The sequence below is a fragment of the Pseudorasbora parva genome, chromosome 10 (genome assembly GCF_024679245.1).
Source record: "Pseudorasbora parva isolate DD20220531a chromosome 10, ASM2467924v1, whole genome shotgun sequence".
NCBI lineage: Eukaryota > Metazoa > Chordata > Actinopteri > Cypriniformes > Gobionidae > Pseudorasbora > Pseudorasbora parva.
This window is the reverse complement of record NC_090181.1, coordinates 47776507-47798465: the sequence shown is the minus strand read 5'-3', so window position 1 is coordinate 47798465 and position 21959 is coordinate 47776507. Positions and strand designations below refer to the sequence as shown.

Sequence of the window (21959 nt, the reverse complement as noted above, 5' to 3'; positions counted from 1 at the left end):
GAGTCGCGTTTTGGGTCCAGCCCTTGTCCAGAGTCGTAAGTTGGCTCCAACCCTTGTCCACAGTCACGTTTTGCGTCCAGCCCTTGTCCAGAGTCGTGAGTTGGGTCCAGCCCTTTTCCAGAGTCGTGAGTTGGGTCCAGCCCTTGTCCAGAGTCGCTATTTTGGTCCAGCCCTTGTCCAGAGTCGTGAGTTGGGTCCAGCCCTTGTCCAGAGTCGTGAGTTGGCTTCAGCCCTTTTCCAGAGTCGTGAGTTGGCTCCAGCCCTTGTCCAGAGTTGCGTTTTGGGTCCAGCCCTTTTCCAGAGTCGTGAGTTGGCTCCAGCCCTTGTCCAGAGTCGTGAGTTGGCTCCAGCCCTTGTCCAGAGTTGCGTTTTGGGTCCAGCCCTTGTCCAGAGTCGTGAGTTGGCTCCAGCCCTTGTCCAGAGTCACGTTTTGGGTCCAGCCCTTGTCCAGAGTCGTGAGTTGGGTCCAGCCCTTTTCCAGAGTCATGAGTTGGCTCCAGCCCTTGTCCAGAGTCGCGTTTTGGGTCCAGCCCTTGTCCAGAGTTGTGAGTTGGGTCCAGCCCTTTTCCAGAGTCGTGAGTTGGGTCCAGCCCTTGTCCAGAGTCGTGAGTTGGGTCCAGCCCTTGTCCAGAGTCGTGAGTTGGCTTCAGCCCTTTTCCAGAGTCGTGAGTTGGCTCCAGCCCTTGTCCAGAGTCGCGTTTTGGGTCCAGCCCTTTTCCAGAGTCGTGAGTTGGCTCCAGCCCTTGTCCAGAGTCGTGAGTTGGCTCCAGCCCCTGTCCAGAGTCACGTTTTGGGTCCAGCCCTTGTCCAGAGTCGCGTTTTGGGTCCAGCCCTTTTCCAGAGTCGTGAGTTGGCTCCAGCCCTTGTCCAGAGTTGCGTTTTGGGTCCAGCCCTTGTCCAGAGTCGTGAGTTGGCTCCAGCCCTTGTCCAGGGTCACGTTTTGGGTCCAGCCCTTGTCCAGAGTCGTGAGTTGGGTCCAGCCCTTTTCCAGAGTCGTGAGTTGGCTCCAGCCCTTGTCCAGAGTCATGTTTTGGGTCCAGCCCTTGTCCAGAGTCGTGAGTTGGGTCCAGCCCTTTTCCAGAGTCATGAGTTGGCTCCAGCCCTTGTCCAGAGTCGCGTTTTGGGTCCAGCCCTTGTCCAGAGTTGTGAGTTGGGTCCAGCCCTCGTCCAGAGTCGTGAGTTGGCTTCAGCCCTTTTCCAGAGTCGTGAGTTGGCTCCAGCCCTTGTCCAGAGTCGTGTTTTGGGTCCAGCCCTTTTCCAGAGTCGTGAGTTGGGTCCAGCCCTTGTCCAGAGTCCCGGAATGGCTCCAGACCTCCAGTCATGATTCCGGTCCTGTTTTCCCCTTATCTTGTGTTACTTCCTGTTTTAAGCCACGTTTTGTAGTCCTTCGTAGTTTTTCTTGCTGATTAGTTTTTTTTTTATTGTTCCCAGGTGTGTCTTGATAGCCCATTACCCTTTGTGAATTTAAACTCCAGTGTTTCTTGTATTCCTTGTTGAGTTTTGTCCTAGATGGATGTTATGTTTGGTGCACTCATTCTATTTTCTGGTTCCTTGATTCTCTGGTCCTCCATGCTGTTAAGCTGTTATTGTGTTTATTTTCTTATTAAACTCACTGCATTTGGAGCCAGCTCGCTTTTGTTTTTGAGTTCACTCTACGTTACGTGTACAGGAAGGACCTGGGCTATGTGATACAAAAGATTTACAACATGCCCCTATATGTATTAAAATAACTTTTATTATGCTTTTGTATTATGATGATGTTCTTTACACACACTCACTCACTCTCACTATGCTTTTATATTATGATGGAGATGTTCAGTACACACACACACACACACACACGCACGCACGCATGCACACACACACACACACACACACACTCCCCTCTGATCTGCTCTTTACATCCATTACATCCTCTGATTGTATCACTGATCCTCAGATGCTCTACCTGTGAGGCTCAACCTGACCTCGCTCTCACAGCAATCAGCCTCATGCCGCCACGGGACCCCAGATGTCTATCTGCTTCTGTTTCGGGCCCTTTTTGAGGATCACTACCTGATTCAGGGGGCAGAGGTCACACACTGCCTTCACACACACACACTGGATTACTCTCTGATACACTTATGTGGTTATCAGAGGCTGCAGCCTTTACCAGTCTGAGGTGAAACATGTGAACATGGAGCTTTTTGTGAAGAGAATTATAGACTTTTTTTTCAGAGTATTAAATGTAACAGAGAATCAGCGTGCAGTCAGAATGCAATAATATGACCATAAAAATAATTCAAAAGAGCCTGTGTCTCCAGACAAGTCTGAAAGACTGAAAGGAGAAATAATGGCTTAAACACAGTAAGAGGTCAGAAACACTGAACGAAATGTGCAATATATGAAGTAGCCCTTAAAATAAAGACAAAAACAACACTTTCTGATTTTTAATAACTTAGGTAAGTAAACATTTCAGTATTTTAAACCAAAATACATTTTAAACGCATATTTTATCATCAGACCGTTTGTATTAAACATGCTGAACATGTCAGTGTGAATTTATAGAATTAAATATTTAATTATAATATTATATCACTTGTATATTTTGGGGGGAATACAAAATATGAAATGTTTTTTTTAATTTTATAAACGTTAAACGCTAGACCAGAATTATTAAGCACAATGCATCGCTCATGGGTTTAAATGGTAACGACTATTTCTTTATAAACTCGGACGAGTAATAAAACACAAGCCTGGAGATGAAATCGATAAATAGTCACTTTCTTCATGTTAGCAATAAACTCGTTTATTTCTCCTTATATCAACCATAGACTGTGATATTAACCGAAAGCTTCTGGTCACAATCCTCCAATCAGCTTCCGCTATGCTCAACGACAATAACCTTCCGGGCCAATCGGGAGGGTGTTTCCTGTGATGTCACGTTTGAACGCGTTCGCGGGAGTTGATGAGGAAGTGTCGCTGTGAGCCGTGTTTGCTGTACTAACAGTGTGTGTTTATGTTGTGAAAGGGTTTTTAATTGAATAATGGATGCTGTGTCAGCCAGCAGTAGCCTGGCGGTCTCAGGTACAGTAACGTTACAGCTGGAGTGCGCGCGAGCTGACAGGTCTTCTCATGTTTGTGTGTGTGTGTTTAATATCTGTGTCAGATGTAACGTTAGTGTTTGGATAGAAAACGCGTACATGCGATGTTTTATCTTGCCTTTACACGATGAAACGAACATGCAGTTCTTTCAATCTCTCAGATAAATTACAAAATCATTATGGTAACCCGCACTGCTAATTCCTACAGTAATAATGTGGTAATTTAGTATTGTACATCAGTGTCACTGTTAAGGAGATATCAGGCTCAAACTGTGGTGTTTGCCATACTAACTACTGTAAGTGTCTGACTTTATTAAGACTCTTCATGGAAAGATATAAGCATGTTAGTTCTTAACTAGCATATTCTGTGTACAGTAATGTGTGCAAAAGTCTTATAAAAATAAAATATGGCATATAAGGGCATATCAGTTTACATTTGCAAACATTCCTTTTGGCATTATTTGTAATAATTTAGAGATTTTTTGTATGTACAAGGAGCCATTTCGTGTGCAAAAAAACTAAAACTTAGACTTTTTGCACAGTAGTGTGTATGTATGTTTACACACACACACACACACACACACACACACACACACACACACACACACACACACACACAGGCTTAACATTATGACCACTGACAGATAAAGTGAATAGCACTGCTGATCTCTTCATCACGGCTCCTGTTAGTGGGTGGGATATATTAGGCAGCAAGTGAACATTTAGTCCTCAGAGTTGATGTGTGTGAAGCAGGAGAAATGGGCAAGCGTAAGGATTTGAGCGAGTTTGGCCAGATTGTGACGGCTAGACGACTGGGTCAGAGCATCTCCAAAACTGCAGCTCTTGTGGGCTGTTCCCGGTCTGCAGTGGTCAGTATCTATCAAAAGTGCTCCAAGGAAGGACCAGTGGAGAACCGGCCAAGTGAAGAAGGTAGCCTGGTCTGAGGAATCACGTGTTCTTTTACATCACGTGGATGGCCATGTGTGTGTGTGTGTGTGTGTGGCTTACCTGGGGAACACATGGCCCCAGGATGCACTATGGGAAGAAGGCGAGCCGGCGGAGGCAGTGTGATGCTTTGGCCAATGTTCTGCTGGGAAACCTTGGGTCCTCCATCCATGTGGATGTTCCTTTGACACACTCCACCTACCTAAGCATTGCTGAGACCATGTTCAGCCTTTGATGGAAACGGTATTCTGGTGGCTGTGGCTCTTCCAGCAGGATAATGCTCCTGACACAAAGCACAAATGCTTCAGGAATGGTTTGAGGAGCACAACAACCAGTTTGAGGCGTCGACTCGGCCTCCAGATTCCCCAGATCTCAATCCAATCGAGCATCTGTGGGATGAGCTGAACAAACAAGTCTGATCCATGGAGGCCAAACGTTGCGACTAACAGGACTTAAAGGATCTGCTGCTAACATCTTGTTGCCAGATACCACAGCACACCTTCAGGGGTCAGTGGAGTCCATTCCTTGATGGGTCAGAAAAAGGGGGAGCAACCATAAGCCCCGTTTCCACCAAAATTACCAGAAACTTTTTTACAGGAACTTTTCTCCCGCCAGACCTGCAGCTGTCTGCGTTTCCACCGCGATCTAAAGTACCGAGAAGATTAGGCAGATTAGTCCGGTGATGTAGGACTGCGCGCGACTGCTCCTCCAAGTCAGTGAAGGACATTTAGGTGACGCAATACCTAAAGACGGTGGATAAATGGCTATCCAAAGTATACTCAAAGTAACCACGTCGTTAATTATGCAGAACTTTAAGGCTGTATATAACGTAAACTAATGAGTAATAAAAAAAATTCACCCCCCTCACAGTCGTCATGAAGGTCAAAATTAGCCGTATATGCCAAAACCACAATTTGTCCCAGACTGTAAACATGTTTTTTTCCGCTGTAAAGTCGGGCATTTTAACATGAGGCTCAATGAGATTCTGCTCCTTCTGGAGCCGCTCTAGTGGCCAGTGGAGGAACTGCAGTTTAAGACACTTCAGTATCGGCTTCTGGAGCCGCTCTAGTGGCCAGTGGAGGAACTGCAGTTTAAGTCACTTCAGTATCGGCTTCTGGAGCCGCTCTAGTGGCCAGACGATGAACTGCAGTTTAAGTCACTTCAGTATCGGCTTCTGGAGCCGCTCTAGTGGCCAGACGATGAACTGCAGTTCACATTACTTCCGTATCGGCTTCAAGATTGCCGCTTGGAACCAACACAATATTAGGTCATAATGCTATGCCTGATCGATCGGTGATGATATCAGTGAATAAATAAAGCACTCTCACATTAATTTATAGTTTTCACGGGTCGTCACACGCTTAAATGAACGTCACCTGGAGGGCAAAACAAGGCTCTCCATTGCCCTCCAGTCATTTTTACCAGGTTTGTAGTCAGTATTAATGTAGTGATATTAAAATACCAAATTCAATAAACACGATGTTGCACACTTTGTACAGGAAAGCAGATGAACACAGAATATCAGTTTCCCATCAAAACCATTATAAAGAAAACATGTTGCGTATATTCTTGGCTCATCTACTCGCCTGTATGCATCATCAGAGAGGTGTACACTGAATGTGATCTTTTAATATGAATGTTTTAGCACATTACGGCACTTTAAAGGTTTAAAAGAAGTCACCAGTTCCCCCTCCGTCTGCTTGAGCAGCTCTATAACGGGTTCACTGCATAATTCATCTGTTTAAAATCAAGCGGTGTAACAACTCGATTTAAAATAAAACCCATATCAACAAATCCTAGATTAGCGGTAAACTTTGCTTAATTGAATCCTTATTGGTGCAGCTCATCCTATGGTGTGTTCATGTTAAGCGTTTTAAAAACGTCCCGCTGGCTTTGGTTATTGAAATGCTGAGCAGCTGCTGTATATGGATCATAAGTGCCCAAAGCGTGCGTCTTGTTCACATATTTTTGTTTTAAGAAGGTAATTTGACAGGCTTGTGTTGTAGTTCTATGGCGGTTTTGCTCTGCAAGGCTCCGCGAGAGTCACGTGACTGAAAACTATGATTACATGTTTTGTTTCTGCCTGTGTTCCAGGTAAGCAGGAGAGTAAGGTGAAGATCAGCCGAGCAGAATACAGGACTATGGGCCGGTTCATAGAGCAGCTGCGTCCCACACGCCAGTGCATGGACACGCTGAAGACACGGTTCCCACAGTAAGCGCACACACACACACACACACACACACGTTTGTTTTTGTGAAATGTGGGGACATTCCATAGGCGTAATGGTTTTTATACTGTACAAACCGTATTTTCTATCCTCTTACACTGCCCCTAAACCTACCCATCACACACACACACACACACACACACACACACACACACACACACACACACACACACACACACACACACACACACACACACACACACACACACACACACACACACACACACACACACACACAGCCCCTAAACCTGCCCATCATAGGAAACATTCTGCATTTTTACTTAAAAAAAAACCTCCTCCTGTGTGATTTATAAGCCTTTTGAAAAGTGGGGACATGGGTAATGTCCTCATATTTCACCCTCTCCTTACACACACACACACACACACACACACAGACAGACAGAGACACACTGCCCCTAAACCTACCCATTACACACACACACAGACACACTGCCCCTAAACCTACCCATCACACACACACACACACACACACACACACACACACACACACACACACACACACACACACACACACACACACACACACACACACACACACACACACACACACACAGACAGACAGACAGACAGACAGACAGACAGACAGACAGAGACACACTGCCCCTAAACCTACCCATTACACACACACACAGACACACTTCCCCTAAACCTACCCATCACACACACACACACACACACACACACACACACACAGGAAACATTCTGCATTTTTACTTTCTCATAAAAACTCCTCCTGTGTGATTTATAAGCCTTTTGTAAAGTGGGGCCATGGGTAATGTCCTCATATTTCACCCTCTCCTTACACACACACACACACACACACACACACACACAGACAGACAGACAGACAGACAGACAGAGACACACTGCCCCTAAACCTACCCATTACACACACACACAGACACACTGCCCCTAAACCTACCCATCACACACACACACACACACACACACACACACACACACACACACACACACACACACACACACACACACACACACTGCCCCTAAACCTACCCATCACAGGAAACATTCTGCATTTTTACTTTCTCATAAAAACTCCTCCTGTGTGATTTATAAGCCTTTTGTAAAGTGGGGACATGGGTAATGTCCTAATATTTCACCTTTTCCTTACACACACGCACACACACACACACACACACACTCACACCATCAGAAACACAATAGAGATGGCTTTCATTTGAGCTTCATCATCCTCATTATTGCCAATGTGAATTTGATACAAGCTTATTTAAAAAATCGTGTTGGTGATATTTAGGTGCTTTTTATTTTATTAGATCACATATCCAGGGTAAAATATCCTCTTGAAAAGGCCTGACACATGTCTGTGTTTTATGAATCTAATATCTAATAATCTCTTCATATGGTGAATATGTTGATGTGTGTGTGTGTGTGTGTGTGTCCGTGGCACTGAGAGCGTGTCTTTATTGAATGTAACACATGTAATCCCGTCAGACCCCTGAGACGCCCGTGATTCTTCAGAGGTCACTTAGAAAGTCATATGAAGCATGAGCTTCCTGTTTTCATCGCAGTAATCACAGCTCCAGTGCAGTCCTGTGGGATTTTACTGGGCTCTTATTGGCGTCAGCACTTTACTGAATGCAGTGTGTATTAGTCTCGTGCCCCAGATGTGCTGCTTTATATGCCATTGTCCTCCTGGAATATCCTGATATATGGCCGCGCTCGTATCGCTCGCAGTGTGTTTTGTCTTTCAGGCAGGTTCAGTGCAGGACTAACGCTTGCCTCTTGCGTGACCAGAAGCACAGACAAAATTCAGTCTAGTGCATTAGTGCAGCCCACTTATTCTGGAATGATTTTCTCATTCATTTGATATAAAAATTCAAGCCAGGGATCAAGCCATGCAGCTGCAAAGTCTTTTTGAAGACTAAAATGCAAGAACTACAATCCCATGATGCATAGCAATTGACAAATCACATTAAAATTATGTTGAAATATACAACCTAATCTATAGAAACAATGAATTGTAGTTTATTGCAAAATACAAATCTCTAATTATTTTGACCACATTAGTAGACTCAGTTGATCATTCGCAGTTAGGGCTGCAGCTATCTTTTTGTATTCTAATAATCTAGCACTTAATCGATCGATTAATCGGATAATAATTACTTTTTTCTTTATTAAAGAGCAATACTAAATATATGACGGGGGTTGGGTATCTTAAAATTAACATCGAATTTGTTTTCTTTTTAGAAAAATTACTGTCATATAACTGTTAAATTATATTTTTATTGCTGAAATTGCATACATTAATAACTGTGAAACTAAACATTTGAATGCATACAATTATCATCTATTTCATATTACTTAAAAAATGTTAACATAGTTCAATCTAGAACTAAAGCTACAACTAATAAACCAAAATAATAGTAATATAAATAACAATAATGCCATAACATTGTATTTATATTAGGGCTGCACGATTTGGGGAAAATATATAATTGCGATTATTCTGGGTAAAATTGCGATTTAAAATGCGATTATTGTTATTATTTTTACAAATGAAAAGTGTGTGTATATAACATTGTGTTTATATATAATAATGTGACTAATAATAATTATTATGATTATTATTACTGCAAAAAAATATTTAAAAAAATAAGAAATATTACCATTACATTTTCATAATTACAAAAAAAGAGTATGTTAGAACAAATATAACAATATAATACTAATTATTATTATTGTAATATTTTACAGAAAACTTATTTTACAAAAAACTGCTGGGTTACCTATTAATATGCAGACAGCCTATGACTAAAAACATTAGAAAGGTCTAAGCCTAAGGAGTAATTGTTAAAAAAATAAATAATAATAAATAAATAAATAAATATGTGTTTAACTGTGATATCAATTTCTTAAAGTCTGTCTTTAATATGAAATATGAACCTCTTGAGCATCCACTGTACAGGAAAAAAACTCCTGTACATTGAAGAAAAACATGTTTATTAAGTTTTAAAATGTATTAAGTAATATTTTCGTATTATTGATTACCCAAAAGTTTTTAATTCACACTGAAAGCCAGAGGGCGCCCTCGAGCGGAAACGCCACATTCGCCTCAGAGGAGTAATTGACGTTAGTTTTTAGGAAATCGCCATGATTTGAAGCTAACGCTGTAAACAGAAGATAGAGACGCTTTGATTAAACATGACGACAATAAACACGACTGCAGCAAAATATGGAGTATTTGAGTTCTTCAAGCCGTCAAGGGTATTTTCATAATAATAAAGTGTATTATAATGCAGTGCTGATTGACATAAACTGCTATAAAATAACGCCTCGTCTGCCTCACTCTGATGAGAAGCCACATCAGCTCACACACACTGCCTGACGATAGGAAGTGAGGTAAACGTGTTATTAAACGTTGTCTTTTGTTGAACAGGTTTATGAACGCTTCACTAGTTTGTGAAGATGTTTGACTCGTGTTGCTTTTTCAAACGCACGTTATAAGCGACTCAAACTCGCAGTCTTTCAGACGGAGCAGCATTTATCACAGAACCGCTCTTCGCTAACACACTGGGCATTTATTTATTTAATTTAAATCGCAGCCTTTGCGCTTTCATAATCGCACACAAGCCAAATCGCCATTGCGGTTCGATTTCGATTAATCGTGCAGCCCTAATTTATATATTATTATTGCTAGTGCAGATGCCGCTCTCTCTCGCATTGCGCTCTTTGATCTCGACATGAGCTGAAAACGAAAGTTAAACGACACATTCGTTGCGTTTTGCTTTGAAATGAGAGTTCTGTGTCTTTATTCAAATAAACACGCTAATCATTTCTCTCATCCACCTGCAATTTTTGGGATGTTTACTGTCAGGCTCTTCCAAAAACTCTCCAGGAGGCATTCATAAAGTAAACAAAATGCTGGTTTATTCAAGGGGGAAAAAAACAGATAACTTATACAAGGGTCACATCAAATTAAATAAATAACTAAATGCAAGGGAAAAGCAAAGTGAGCTCTGGGTCTCTGATGTTCTACGACCGGGATCCCTCACCAGAACTGACTCTCCATCAACTCATTTTTAAGAAATTAGACCAAACCACTGCATTACCCAGGGATCTCACATAGGCCTGTCTCGATAGTCGATAAATCAATTAATCGCACGATAAAAAAAATGAGCTCGATCATTTTTCCGGCCGTGATAATTGCCATTTGCATACTTTTTTGTTTTCCTCGTCTCTCTCGTTGACCCCGCCTCGTCCGTTTGGGGAGGTGTGTGTACTCGACGCGCAGACCGGGTGCGGCGTGATGAGACGTCATTCTCGGCCAGCAGATTCGTCTGGAACTCGTGGCTCATCGGTTGCGGAGACACACGCAAAGTTACGAAATTTGACACGCACAACGCCAAGCGAAACGGGGTCTCGCACACTCCACATCGACGTTATTTGTGCCGCTCGCGCTCGAGCGGACGCGCCGTGTATAAACGAGGCTTTAAGCGACACTGAAGTTTGATAAACGCAAGTTAATTCTTCAGGTCAGTCTGTGTGTGCTAAAGGCTCATGAGTTCCTGTAGAGACAGCGATACACATTCTCCTTTTGCCAAATAAATGAAAAGCATGTCAACAATGTCTTCTCTCTCGCTGTATCAAAATATCACTTTCCTCAGAGATGGTCAAGCTCAGTTTGTGCATGATTAGGCAATGATATAACATTTTTTTTTTAAACTGTATCCTAAATTGTGGGTAATTAATATATCATATGCTGAAGTACATTTCTGGATTAAAAGAAAAAAAACAACAAGAACCGTAAAGAACGGAAAACCGTGAGCCTAAAACCGTGACCTGAGCCGAACCGCGGGTTTAGTGAACCGCCGCCGCTAATTTTCTCCTAAAACACAATCATCCGCTGCAGTTTTCATCCATTTTATTTATTATTTTTGGTACTTATCTAAATGCATTTTTTAAACAGACTGAGAGTCCGTGCTTTTATTGTGTTTGGTTGTTTTGTTCATTTATTGTGGTTATTTAAAATGTTTGCCATTTTTAGTGTTAAATAGTCTTTAGAAATTTAAGTTTATTGATCTTTGAAAAGGTGTACCTGCATTATTATGCCATTATCATTATTTTAGATGAAAATGGTCTCAGAACGACAATATTATCGTTTATCGCATTAATTTTTTGGCCAATTTATCGTCCAGTAAAATTTGTTATCGTGACAGGCCTATCTCATCTCATGGTTCACATTTTGGAAAAAAAATATTCACACAAATAAACTTAATATGAACTATGAAAACTCACATGCACCGTAAAGTAATAATAAAAATAAATATACACAAAATATTAAACACAAAAATATATCCATTCAAATCCCCCCCACCCCCAACAATTGATCCAAACACATGTTAAGCCAAACCCTACATTTCCCATAATTCCCCAAAATAATAATTAAAGTTTCCGGAAATAACACATCCGTTTAGTCTGATCTTCGCTCCATGCTGCAGTCGTGGGCCTTCAGCGGAACCACGGGTAAGAAACAACTCAAACTAAATAAAATTAATATATTAAACTCATACCTTTGTCTAGTGGAATTGATTAGTTCTCTAGCGTGCAATCTAGTCATGAATTAGCGCCATCTCCTTTTTGGATCTTAAATGCGCACACCCCTAGAACAACCGTTTGGTTAGGATTTTAACAAAACAATACATAAGAATAAATAAAACAAAAACAATCTTATAAAACCAACACAATGGGAATGTACTACCAAATATACTAAAAATAAATACAATATATGAAAATAAAGAGGGGGAAAAAGTCAAACTAACAATTCAAAATAAATATATAGCCTACATATATATGCGAGGCCTTAGCCTTCAGATTTTCCTACCTGAACCGCGGATATAACCGCAATCCGCTCATACTACATCCGTGTGTAGCTAAACGGACTAAACGAAGCGTCGAGGCAGATGATTTTACCTCGAGGAATTTTTAAATTCGATTAACTCGAGTTTCTCGATGAATCGTTTCACCCCTACACACAGAGCTTTATAGGAGTGGGAGGAGCTATAGAGCACTTTTGACATGATTTGCTCAACGTGACTCTAATTGGTGGAGTTTTTGCTCAGCATCATGGGTAATGTAGTTTTTCACATCAGTCAGCTGTTAAACATCATTATTTTGCAAATGTTAAATAGTGCGAACGCATGGCTTAAACAGATACAAAACATATACAATCGATTAAAAAACCACTAAGCTCGACAGACGTAGTGTTTTCCCAGCCTGCAAAAATGATTCCGCTCGTCCAATCAGCTGAGAGGTGCTCTGGAGGCTTTGCGATTGGACTGGCAGGAAATCGGGCTCTTAAGACACAACATATCGACTAGGCCATCCATCATCTCTTAGCGTGGGCTCAGGCCTGCCAATGCACCCCCGTCCGAGAGCCACGGGCCTGGGTAAATACTAGAGGAGGAGGGGGTGTCGTTCTTCATCCAAACGGCCCTGAGCTCGTCCCATCTGCATGCTGTGTCCTCTCCTGATCACTGAAAGCACTGCCTCTGATGTTTAACATCACACTGTCCTCTTGTAGGCCCCTGTGAAGTCATGTTTATTTTTAACCAGATTCACATTTTTCCATTTTAGTAAAAAAAAAAAAAAAAAATATCTGTTTTAAATTTACTACATTTTATTGGTTAAATAAAATTGTAGTAATCAAAGAGCATGTCATATTAATTGAAATCATTAAACGTATACAATATAACAATAATTAAATTAAGGTTTTAACCCCCCAAAATTTTATAAAAATAAAAACACATTTTAAGGCCCTATTTTTTCTTCTTAATTTCGATTTTAAAATCCATTCTTATTTTTTATTTTGTTTTATTTTTTCTGGATTTGTTTATTTATTTATTTATTTTTAAATACATTTCTTATACTCCATTTTAATGGTTAAATAAAAATAAAAAGCATGTCTAATTAATTGAAATTATAAAACATGTACAAAATGTATATAAAATGTTTTAAAATGTTTTATATATAAATAAAAAAAAAAAACATTTTAGGGCCCAATTTTTTTCTTCTAAATTTCAATTTTAAAATACATTCTTATTTTGTTTTATTTTTCTGGATTTGTTTATCAAAAAAGACATACATACATACATACATACATACATACATGCATACATACAGGTCCTTCTAAAAAAATTAGCAAATTGTGATAAAGTTCATTATTTTCCATAATGTAATGATAAAAATTAAACTCTCATACATTTTAGATTAATTGCACACCAACTGAAATATTTCAGGTCTTTTATTGTTTTAATACTGATGATTTTGGCATACAGCTCATGAAAACCCAAAAAATTAACCAATCGTATGGACTAGACATGTGCCGATTTTCGATAATGCGATTTATCACGATAATGAATATGCACGATATTGTTATCGTGGGCACTTTAAAATATCGTAAATAATAATTTATTAACAATTTATAATTTTTTTATAATGCTCTCAAGAATACTTTGCCCATCAACTGTATTAATGCTCAACACCGCTGTATTCTGCGTCAAAGGGACACGCGCTCAGATATAAACAAGCCAACGTCCGTTTGCACATGACTGAACCGGTGAAGGAGACGCGCTGCTGAAGTGCCGCTCAGTGACAGCAGAGGGCGCTGATGAACCGGTGAAGGAGACGCGCTGCTGAATGCCGCTCAGAGACAGCAGAGGGCGCTGATGAACCGGTGAAGGAGACGCGCTGCTGAAGTGCCGCTCAGTGACAGCAGAGGGCGCTGATGAACCGGTGAAGGAGACGCGCTGCTGAAGTGCCGCTCAGTGACAGCAGAGGGCGCTGATGAACCGGTGAAGGAGACGCGCTGCTGAAGTGCCGCTCAGTGACAGCAGAGGGCGCTGATGAACCGGTGAAGGAGACGCGCTGCTGAAGTGCCGCTCAGTGACAGCAGAGGGCGCTGATGAACCGGTGAAGGAGACGCGCTGCTGAAGTGCCGCTCAGTGACAGCAGAGGGCGCTGATGAACCGGTGAAGGAGACGCGCTGCTGAAGTGCCGCTCAGTGACAGCAGAGGGCGCTGATGAACCGGTGAAGGAGACGCGCTGCTGAAGTGCCGCTCAGTGACAGCAGAGGGCGCTGATGAACCGGTGAAGGAGACGCTCTGCTGAAGTGCCGCTCAGTGACAGCAGAGGGCGCTGATGAACCGGTGAAGGAGACGCGCTGCTGAAGTGCCGCTCAGTGACAGCAGAGGGCGCTGATGAACCGGTGAAGGAGACGCTCTGCTGAAGTGCCGCTCAGTGACAGCAGAGGGCGCTGATGAACCGGTGAAGGAGACGCGCTGCTGAAGTGCCGCTCAGTGACAGCAGAGGGCGCTGATGAACCGGTGAAGGAGACGCGCTGCTGAAGTGCCGCTCAGTGACAGCAGAGGGCGCTGATGAACCGGTGAAGGAGACGCGCTGCTGAAGTGCCGCTCAGTGACAGCAGAGGGCGCTGATGAACCGGTGAAGGAGACGCGCTGCTGAAGTGCCGCTCAGTGACAGCAGAGGGCGCTGATGAACCGGTGAAGGAGACGCGCTGCTGAAGTGCCGCTCAGTGACAGCAGAGGGCGCTGATGAACCGGTGAAGGAGACGCGCTGCTGAAGTGCCGCTCAGTGACAGCAGAGGGCGCTGATGAACCGGTGAAGGAGACGCGCTGCTGAAGTGCCGCTCAGTGACAGCAGAGGGCGCTGATGAACCGGTGAAGGAGACGCTCTGCTGAAGTGCCGCTCAGCGACAGCAGAGGGCGCTGATGAACCGGTGAAGGAGACGCGCTGCTGAAGTGCCGCTCAGTGACAGCAGAGGGCGCTGATGAACCGGTGAAGGAGACGCGCTGCTGAAGTGCCGCTCAGTGACAGCAGAGGGCGCTGATGAACCGGTGAAGGAGACGCGCTGCTGAAGTGCCGCTCAGTGACAGCAGAGGGCGCTGATGAACCGGTGAAGGAGACGCGCTGCTGAAGTGCCGCTCAGTGACAGCAGAGGGCGCTGATGAACCGGTGAAGGAGACGCGCTGCTGAAGTGCCGCTCAGTGACAGCAGAGGGCGCTGATGAACCGGTGAAGGAGACGCGCTGCTGAAGTGCCGCTCAGTGACAGCAGAGGGCGCTGATGAACTGCAGAATGCAGCGTTAACCCCGGAAACCCGCAAACAAACAAAAACACGTGTAGTTTTTAAAATGTTTTTTGTAATCTCAATGTTGTTCATCACAGCACCAAATACTTAATACTTAAAGACTTAATAGCCTCTTTATTTTCACACTTAAACATTTTTATGTTTTAATCTGGACTACAACATGCCCTAATAATCAGAACTGTTCTAATTATTTGTTATTGTTCAGTAAACCTTTGAGACATACGACTTCATTATTACCAAACTGACAATGAAAAATACTTAATCATAAAGAATTAATCATTCAAGTAATGTTAATTTCTTAGTTACTGTTTAATAACATTACAATCAAAATCAAAATAACTTTTTTAATGGACCTAAGATAAAACTAACAATGATCAGTATTTCTTAACTAACATTACCAAAAACATTATACTTTCTGTACCAAATGTAGCTATTGCTCAATCTTAGTTAATGCATAAACTAATGAGACCTTATTTGTAAGCCTACCTGTTGTTCTTTATAGCCTAATTCTTTTGCACTTTAATCTGTTCTTTAACAATTTAAAAAATTGTACTTTTACAGCTCTGAAAAAAATCAAGAGACCACTTAATTGATTTCTCAATGTTAAGTGGTCTCTTAATTTTTTTTTCCAGAGCTGTATATATTTTTGGTGCACTATTGTATTAAAAATTCAGTTATTTATGTTATTACAAATAGTTCTAAAGATGTTACACTTTTTTTTTCCAACTTATTTCAATATCGTGATTAGGGTTGGGCATCGTTTTGATTTGAACGATTCTGATTCCGATTCCGATTCTTACTTTCGATTCCGGTTCTTTTCGATTCTCGATTCCGATTCTTTGAGGGGTGGAGTCAAAACATGTCACATCGATATTCAATGCTATTTTCAATACCACGGGGGGGAAAACGCTGCATATACTGTCAATTAGATATTTTTTATATTATTTTTTGTCTGTCTTTTGAAAGTCTAGGCAATCAAAAATTTCTTCTGAAGAGATCACTTTATATGATAAAGTTTAAGCTTTTTCTCCTATATAAACATTGATCAATTACTATTAAAATTATCTCACAAATATTTGCTAACTCAATGTATTTTTTACGGGGTTAGTGTGTTGCAGTAGCTTACACACAGCACAAGTAAGCTTGATTTCGAATGGTAAATTGAATTTAAAAAGACGACTAAACAGTAATTAAATAAGAACAAATAAACATATTACAAAAAAATAGCACAAATAAATAAAATAGAATAAAATATGTAAATGAAATAGACTGCTTTATTTGTTCAGGTAGGTCAACATTCAGGTAAGAAACTGAATTAACAAACGCAAATTGGCTAATTAAATTTAAAATAACATTGGATAATGTTTTTTGCAAAAAATAAATAGTTTCATATAAAACCATTAAAGTTACACACGTTGATCAGTCAAGAGCAGTGTGATCGTTTGTCTTTTTGTAGTTTGACGTTGAATACCTGCTGTCCCTTTAAGAGCTGCCGCACTCATGGATCCTGAACACTGTTCCTGTTACTCATCCTTCATTTCTTCCTGAATTGTTTACGACTGTGTTTACATGAATACTCTTCAAAATGTGCACTGAGAATTTGTTTGAGTGTATTTGACCAATAATAAGCTGGAAAAAGAAGCAAATATTTGCGCTTGAATGTCAGAGGGGGCTTTATTACGGTAGGCTGTGTGTGTGTGCGCTTCAGATGTGAGCTTGAAATCTGAGGGATTCGTAGAATTATGTGCAATCCCGCGCGAAATTCAGACCCAGGAAAAGTCCAGCAGAACGCGCGTTCGCCGTGTTCAGAGGTTAACCGGCTGAGTGAGAATATGCGGCTGCGTGTCAACTCGCTGTCGGTCGGAGAGGAGAGGAGAGCAGCTGGGCTCGATACTGTAGAAACTCAGCAGGCTATCGTATCTTTTCAGATATTTCAGTATCGATATTTTTGACAACACTAGTTGCACTGTGCCAGCCTAGGCCTTTTAAAAGTGAAATAAATCCACACTTCAGAGCCGCTTACCGGACTTCATCAGGTGGCCATGGAAACCAAAACTTGCGCGTTTGGAACTGATGATCGGAACCGAAAACAAATTTTCTAAACGATTCCAATGGAATCGTTATGTTTTAAACGGTTCCAAGTTGGAACCGGTTCTCGATGCCCAACCCTAATCGTGATAACATCGTATATAGTGATAAAACTTCAGCAATTAATCGCAACATGAAAAATTGATATCGGCACATGCCTAGTTTGGACTACTGTGATGATGTTTTTATTCCCTTTCTGGACCTGGACAGTATAGTGTGCATACACTTGCATACGCTCTCGGACTAAATATAAAATATCTTAAACTGTGTGTGAAGATGAGCGGAGGTCTTACGGGTGTGGAGCGACATTAGGGAGAGGAGTTAATGACAGACATTTCATTTTTGGGTGAACTAACCCTTTAAGGGAATAACAGTTTAATATGAAAAAGTGGTGGAGTATTCCTTTAACTGTGAGCAGAATGTCTTCACAGCTCTGGTAGTAATGCAGGATCATATAATGGCATATGCCTGTGGAGAGCTGTGGGCTTCCTGAGCTCCTGTCATGCGTCTGCCGGACAGGAAGGGACTGATGCTCCCGTAACACAGATGTTGGGAGTCATCTGTCAAACAGGCTCGAGTTTTGGCTGCTCTGAGAGGAACGCCAATTGGACACGGTGCTGTCACTCTCCCCCGTCTCACAATGGAGACGCATGCAAATCCAGCCTCCACAATGAGGGGCGTGATGGGCGGCTGGCGAGCTGCGACATCAGCCGGGTTTTCCTCTTGACTTCTGAGCATTAGAATTGGAAATGAAGAGCCCTGGTCCGGTTCATATCTCCTCCCCTGAGAGGGGCCGTGGCCAGGCCCCGTACAACCCCATGAATGAATTTGGGTGTAATGATCAGCCCTTTTTAAAATGCCTTTCCACCCAGTTTGCAGGGAGAGAGAGGAATACGGGAGACTTTTGCGCGGACAGATGCTCCCCGGTTGGGCGTGTTCGAATGCAAAGTCCCCAATGCCAAGGCCCTTAATGCGTCTGAAACGGGCCCTAATGTGTCGTTTTCATCAGCGCTGAGGCGGGCTGCAATATGTTGCCAGTGGCTCGCTTGGGGAATATGAATTTTGATTAAGGATGCTCTCAGGCTTTTCATATTCTGAAGAAGTGTCAGAATAATGGATGTCGAGCAAATGTCAAGCATTTGTTAATTTCTCTGTTATCGGCGGTTTATCCATGGCGATCTGCGCTGTAAACCGCGGTGAAGCCATTGATATGCTGATTGCTTGGCTGCGGATACAGTGTTTGTGATGGCAAGACTCGGGCCACGAATGCTCCTCATTGATTATTTATCGCTCATCTGCCTGTTATCCTTCCATTACATGCATGTTAATCCAACAGCCGGGGTGGGGATGACGTTACAGTGTTTCCCACAGATTCAAAAGCAAATTTTAATATTTTTGTCTTCTACACTGCAAAAAATGCTTTTCTTACTTAGTATTTTAGTCTTGTTTCTAGTCAAAATATCTAAAAATTCTTACATTAAGAAACATTTACTAGACAAGTAAAAATTATTGTCTTGTTTTGGGGAAAAATAACTCAAAATGAAGAGAGTTTTTGCTTAAAATAAGATTAATAATCTGCCAATGGGGTGAGAAAAATAACGTTGTTTTAAGATCATTTTACTTACCCCATTTGTAGATTATATTAAGCAAAAACTCTCTTAATTTTGAGATATTTTTTCCCCAAAACAAGACAATTACTTTTACTTGTTTAGTAAAAGCATTTTTTTGCAGTGTAAATGTTTCTTCTTGGTATTGTGAGTGTTAAAGGTCTACTGAAATCAAAATGGAAGTGTTTTAGCTTTTAGTATGACTGTGTTAGTCTTAAAGTTATGAATTAGCTGGTGTGTTCCAAAACTATGACAAAATTTGCATTTAGGAGATATAAGCATTCAAAACTTACAGTCTCTCACTTCCGTTAAAACGAATCTCAGATTTTGGTGACATCATCGCAGACTTCACCTTCTCGTCAAATCTTCTGTCCAATCAGAACGCTCTCTAGAATCTGAAGCCCGCCCCCTTACACTGCTGAAGCTGAAATCGGTCAGTTGTTCACACACATTTACTCATTTCTACATGGTAAAGGCACATGGCACACTATATATGTGATAGGAAACCATTCCGTTTAAATATGCTTTCTTTTGAGGTGAATAAAGTCGGTTTTCACGTTAGTTTCACGCACCGCCTCAGCGCACACACCCCAACGGCTCTGGCCTAAATTTAGACTACAGACACGAGAGCGCAGCGAGGATCATATGTGCGAGTCGGCGCAGACAACAAACATATCGACCCATTTGAATTCTGCACAGAATGCTGCATTTCAGAGGGAAATCACGTCAACACGTTGAATAATGCGGCGCGTTTCAAGGCACTTCAGTGGGCCTTTAAGGGAAAATTACATTTTTATAAGTTTGTAAACATTATGGAAACGTTACTTTTGAATGTTCTCTGAAATAAGTTGTAACATTAAAAAAATTAAATCAGGGAAAAAAACGATCCATGACCGATAAATAATGATTTTATGCTAATGTTGTGAGAACACTTAACGCTGAAGGAACGTTCTCTTAGCGTTAAGAAATGTTCTTTTACCATGTCTAAACATGTAGGCGATTCAAATGCAAAACCTAAAAATAAGCAAGCAGTTTGCACTCCTATTATTTTTCCAGCCACAAATTTACTCTAATTTGCTTTTTTTATCGGAATTCTCTATTTTAACCTAAAAGCTACACTGTGTAACTTTTTTTAGTTTATTCTTAGCTAAAAACACTTTGTTCTTTCAAAAATATATGTGCTCATTAATGTATATTTCCTTCTTTCAAGTAATAAAGTATTCTCGTAAGTTTATAATATGCCATTGTAAACACATACGGGTGAGGGGTTCGACTGCCGGCCGCCATGTTGCTCCTCCATCTTGAAAGTACAGCAGCCAAAGAGGGACATACCCGTAAATTCAAGCTTCGCCTTTCGCGTTTTAACACTCGATGGCACCGTGTCGAACGAGGTCAATCTGGAAGCCGTGTTAATCTTGGACTAAATTGGCCACCGTAGGAGTTAAATCAGAATTGAGAGGAACAGAAACTAATATTCACTGGATGGTCATAAACCTTTACACCGCTAGATGGGGGAAATATCACACAGTGGAGCTTTAAAGCAAAAACTGGCTTATGTGAAGTTTACATGTTTCCACACAATGTGTTATTTGAGTGTTGATTATTATATCTGAACATAATAGTTTGAGCTCTGTAGATAACCTTTAATATTACGGTATTGTGCAAGTAAGGGCTCACTGTATAGTTTACAGCATTATCTTTAAGAAACCTTTAGTTATAATTGAGTTCATTTAAGGACAGACACAATTTGCTCAGTAAACCACTGTTGAATAAATTGACTGCATGATCATTTCATTTTATTTACTGCCATTCGAGCTGAAAATTGGTTGAGTACGAACACTGATATCATCATGTAACACTAGCCAAAGGATGATGGAAAAATGGATGCATTAAATATTTTAACGTGTTAAACTGTAAAAATGTATTGCATGCTTTAAAGCTCTAATTTTAAAAGACATTTTCCCTACACATCGGCCAATCGGAAAAACGCATTGGTCAATGGCAATCATATATAATGTTGGCTTTGCCAATATATATGGCGATAAACCTTCACCATATGCTGAAGGCACTGACAGCTCTGCCTCTGTGGTCATGTGACAGGACACACGATCACATGACCCTCGTGGCCTATTTTATAGTGTGTGTGTTTGTGTACTGGGATCAGTTACAGTGCTGGAATTAAACAAATTGCCCAGAATAGGACAAGCTTTGGGTAGCGTTGCCCAGTGCGTGATGGGTAAAGGAGGCTTTACTGACAGTTTTCAGGAGAAACTGCAGTAATGATTCTTCGAGGCCAGACCAAAATAACTTTAACACATCCTGTCACAGAGTGCCACCCTTCACGTCCGATCATAATTATCACTAGGATTGTGTTATAAGCGTCTCTGTTTGAGGCGAGTATTGAGAAACCACTCCGACAGCTGGAGAACATCTCATGTTCATTTAATAAATGACTCTCTGTGAATGTCCTGCGCACCGATTGTAGAGCCGCAGGAGGACTGGCTTTACTCCTACAGGACTATAAGGCCCCGTCCACACGAAGCCAGAGCTTTTCGTATCCAATCTTTTTTTTTTCCTTGTTTCAAGAAATATCTGCGTTCACACGAGAGCTAGGAAAACGACTCAAACGATGTAGTATGTATGCCAGGCCAGTGTGTGCTGCTGTAATTCTCCCACAGAAGTACACTAATAATGGAGAAGAAGAGTTATGGATAGAAGCAATGGTTGGAAATGAGGCACAATTTCACAATAAAATAACAATATATACATTTGCTTCTTAACAGATGTGTTTTATTAACGCCTACACCTACCCCAACCCTAAACCTAACGTTACAATAATG

General features: G+C 41.5%; 1 protein-coding gene across 3 annotated transcripts in view; it reads left to right on the top strand.

Moving 5' to 3' along the window:
* The first annotated feature begins 2859 nt into the window (after window positions 1–2859).
* Window positions 2860–21959, top strand: part of cdin1 (CDAN1 interacting nuclease 1) — a 164251-nt gene continuing 145151 nt past the window's right edge. For 2 of the 3 annotated variants that reach the window (XM_067454750.1, XM_067454749.1), the window contains exons 1-2: window positions 2904–3066; window positions 6123–6240. In XM_067454750.1, coding sequence (XP_067310851.1) covers window positions 3027–3066; window positions 6123–6240 — 158 coding nt within the window. In that variant the 5' untranslated portion in view covers window positions 2904–3026. Of the gene's footprint in view, window positions 3067–6122; window positions 6241–21959 lie in introns of all 3 variants that reach the window. The other variant, XM_067454751.1, reaches the window with a different exon arrangement.